This window comes from Micropterus dolomieu, linkage group LG01 (genome assembly GCF_021292245.1).
Source record: "Micropterus dolomieu isolate WLL.071019.BEF.003 ecotype Adirondacks linkage group LG01, ASM2129224v1, whole genome shotgun sequence".
NCBI classification, from domain to species: Eukaryota; Metazoa; Chordata; class Actinopteri; order Centrarchiformes; family Centrarchidae; genus Micropterus; species Micropterus dolomieu.
In genome coordinates, this window is record NC_060150.1 from 1,450,802 (window position 1) to 1,455,022 (window position 4,221).

General features: G+C 39.6%; 1 protein-coding gene across 1 annotated transcript in view; it reads right to left on the minus strand.

The window, feature by feature from the left end:
- The window catches only part of LOC123972320 (T-cell surface glycoprotein CD3 zeta chain-like), a 19,096-nt gene that overhangs the window by 4,176 nt on the left and 10,699 nt on the right, over positions 1–4,221 (minus strand). The window contains exons 2-3 of the mRNA XM_046051730.1: positions 801–898; positions 589–633 (exon numbers count right to left, since the gene is read on the minus strand). Of these exons, the coding sequence (XP_045907686.1) occupies positions 589–633; positions 801–898 (143 nt within the window). The remainder of the gene's footprint in view (positions 1–588; positions 634–800; positions 899–4,221) is intronic.

Genomic DNA, 4,221 nt, shown 5'->3' on the forward strand with positions numbered 1-4,221 from the left:
GGGGGGGGGGGGGGGGGGGGGGGGGGGAGCCCTGTAGCGTCCGTTTGTGACGGTAAAGGCAGGTATATGATATTTAACAGAGAAGACTGAATAAGGAGGTTAATGGGGGCCAGAACCCGGACTTTGAACCAGGAGACCGGGTTTGTGTCCCGCGTGAAACAAAAACTCAACATTAAAGATTTTTATTTAAGTTACGCAAGTGATGCAAGTTATTTTATTTTATTTTTAGTTATTTTAACCCAAACCAGGATCTTTTTTTCACCTCAACCAAGTAGTTTTTGTGCCTAAACCGAACCAAACTGCAAAGTTTCACAACTTTAATAACGTTTTATTTTGAAAGTGTAACCGGTCGTTTTATATTTGTTGTGGCTAAGCGTTGCTAACTTGACAGCGGAGCCCTTGACATCTAAAAATGACGCTAAAAGGGCTACCCAGGGCGTTTAAAAGCGACGCCAAAGGGCCTTGACCGAGCGTCAATATGTGACGAGTCTGCAGTGAGAATTTCTTGTCATATGACCACAATTTCCATAAAATTCCGAGCAAACGTGTTGAACAGGAGAGAAGAACAGATAATATTTGTTGACTCACGCTGTAGATGCTATCCTCCGTCGCCTTCCCTTTGGGTCTGAAGAACTAAAACATTTAAGTGAAACAAACTTTAGTGACAACTGGTGGTGAACATGAGAAAAACAGGTTCTGACAGTTTGAGCTGTGATGAAAGACGCAGGTTTCGTTGTACTTTTTACACTCAGCAGTAAACCTGGTGAATTAAAATGAGCAACATGTCGTAGGTGACCGACCTTCTCCCTGATGAACATGCCGGTGATGATGAGGCCGTACAGACCCAGGAAGCCGTCCAGGAGGTAACACATCCGAGGGTCGTACGGCGACAAGGCCTCTGTGGAGGTCAAAGGTCACACACACGTACAACGACTTGTTATTAGGCAGCAATGTAATAATCAGTACAAACTCAGATTGATCAAACACAGTGATCAGTAGGGGTGGGGGAAAAAATCGATACAGCATAGTATCGTGATATTTGCCATGGCAATACTGTATCGATACACGGACGCCAAGTATCGATATTTTATTATATAAATAGCAGATGAGAGTTTTAACTTTTTGGTACTAGAATAAAAAAAATCTATTGCTTTTTTAGTCCACTAAGAAACTTAACAGGACCATATAGAGGACTGAAAAAGTTAAAGATAAACAGATGTTGACAAAGTTTGACTTTAGGGACCTAATTGGAAGTTGGAAAAAGGTAATAAATTGCAATATATCTCAATATATTTAAAATCAGAACATAAATATTGTGATAATATCGTATCGTGGGGCCTCTGGTGATTCCCACCCCTAGTGATTAGAGGCACAAGTTGGAGCAAGAGGAGAGTACAAACCTTTATTCACTCTCTGTGGTGCGTTCGAGTGCAAACACAGACAAAAACATTATTGTGTCCCAAAAAAAACAAAGCTAAATAATTATTCCTAACTACAAATCAGTGACTTACAAGGGTCGACAAGTCGACTCCCAAGATGCATTTCACTGACATACAGCCAATCACAGAGCTTCTGATTCTGCATCTGGAGCATCAATTTACTTTCAGATTTGTGGTAAATTTTGGATGAATTCAGCAACTAGGATGACACGTTTGCTTTGCAACAGCAGCCGAGGATCATGGGTATTTTTAGTTTTTAAAGCTGTTGTGGAAAGAGGAAAATAACATGATATATTTTAGTTCTTTGTTCTTGTTGTAAAAAACTGACATTTAAAAACTAAAATACACCATTTTACAGTAAGAACGAGACCACAGGAGCTGCTCACATGCAGCTTGGATCGCTGACGTGTTGATTGACAGCGAGACGGACCAATCGGCTCGTGTGGAAGCGTCACTGAAACGGTGGGCGGGATGCCAGCTGGCACTGAGAGGGTTAATACAGTTGTTTTTCTGCTGTGTGTGAAGAAGCTCAGTGGTTTCCTCCATCACTCTGACAGGTGTGTGTGGTTCAGTGTGGGTGTGTGTACAAATGACTGTGTGTGTGTGTGTGCGCAAGTAAAACTGAAACAGAGCATCACCGCTTCACAAAACCTCATTAAACATTCAAACAGGTCAGATTCACTCGTCTGTCCGACATGGATTCCCTTCAGTTTAAAGGTTCAGTCAGTATTCGCTGATACTATGTTTTAAATTTGTTTTAGTTTCTAATGTTTTCATGTCTTTACTTGACAAAAGGGTGAGTGGGAAGAGAAATGAGATGCTGTCAGATGTTTATCTGACTCCTACAGGGAAATTTAGTTCAGAGGTTTATTTAATTTAATTTCTGCAGTACAAACTGTTGAATGTTTCGAGAACGAGACACTTTCTCTCCAGATTTTTAGTTTAAAATGTGAAATAACCTCGCTGAATTTTTGTTTTACTTCTTTATAATAAAACATTATATTACTAATGTCAGGATGCAACAACAGGTTAACAGACTTTATTAACGGAGCCGTGCGACACTCATTATAATATGTTTTAATGCTCAACACGAGGGTCAACAACAAAACAGCATATGTTGCGTTAATGAGTTCAGTAAAACAACCCTTGACCACTGTAGTTTATTCTGACTGACGCCCACATTCATCGTCCTGCAGACCCAAAACAACCCATGAACACTAGAGCACCACAAGGAGATTCATCCGCAGCTGAAAAGTGTCCCTTAAAATGGCTGATTTAGAAAATAACTTGGCCATTAAACATCAAACTATATATCCGTGACGTGAAGGACTTTGTCTGCAGGTATTACTCCAAGCTGCACATAGAGCACTAACAACCTCAACAAGGTAACTTTAAATTTGTTTTTGAACAAATTTGTGACGTTCAACCAAGAAATGTACTGAGCAGAACATTTTACAGTGTAAAAACAACCAACAGAATATTGACACTGTCCCTACACTATCTTCTTCTCCTCATTCATCAGCGCACATATCTGGAAAATTAGATCATATCGGATGATTTATCTACAGCAACTGAAGCTGTCACGTAAAGTTAGTGAAGTTAAAGTAGATAGATGTAATATAAGTACGGTATCTGAATAAATGTACTCCAATACTGGTGTTTTCTAGTTAGAAGGCAACAGAAAGCTTTACATTTGTGTTAAAATAGCATATAAACATCATTTATAATGGATTCAGTGAGGTCTGCCCTAATAATATACAGTGAATCAAACTGACTCAAATGTTCAGTTATTAAAGCTGATAACAGGGAGGAGGCCGGGGTCACAGGAAGACGTGCGAAAGCTCATGATGGAAACTTATGATGAGACGAGGAGGGCCTCAAACCACAGAGATAAATTTACATTAGAGTAACTCCTCTCTCACTTTAGGTTTAAAGTGAACTAAAGAGTATTTCTTGTAGAGTTTATTCATGTTTCTAGCGCTGCGATGCTTATTTGATTCGTCCATCGACAGAAAATTATCTGCATTTTGTCAATCAACCTTGTTATATAAAAGCTATAATCATTATTATAAGATGCAGTGGTTTCCAAAACAAAGTTACAAAGCCCTTTACGTAAAGTAAAACAGAACGAAATACCAAACAATAATACAAGACGATAGTTTTGGATTTTGAAAATCATGTAACACTACATGCAGGTGGCTTTGTGTTGTCTTTGAGTTGTTCTTTAGTTTAAAGTTTTACCTGAGCAAACACATTTGTGGAGCTGCAACTCATCAATCAACAGAAAATTAATTCTATTAATCTATTTCAATAATCATCATCATTTGTAAAGAGACTCAGACAAAGCGAGACAGCTGAACGCATCACTTTGGACTCCGGGAAACTTGGATGGACATTTTTCGCGGTTTACTAAGAAAATACCCTGAAGATTGATGTACTGATAATGAAAATGTTTGTAGTTTGTGAGAAGTGTCAGGAGAACATCTTGACATTTCTCTCCATCAAACCTAAACCCTCGGGCCAGCTCAGGGTTAATTTGTTACCGAGTAAATTATAACAACAGATAACAAGTTTCTCAGCTCCAGGAGAGCTTCGTGTCCATCAGAGTGCTTCAGCGTTCATGCTCAACATTATCTATGTGTGAAATAAACCCGCTAACCACTTGTCACGCCTCTTATCGCAAGCATCAGCTTCCCTGCTCTGACGTCGCCGTGGCAACACACATGATACACTGCTATATGGGGGGGGGGGGGGGGGGGGGGGGAAAAAAAAAAAAAAAAAA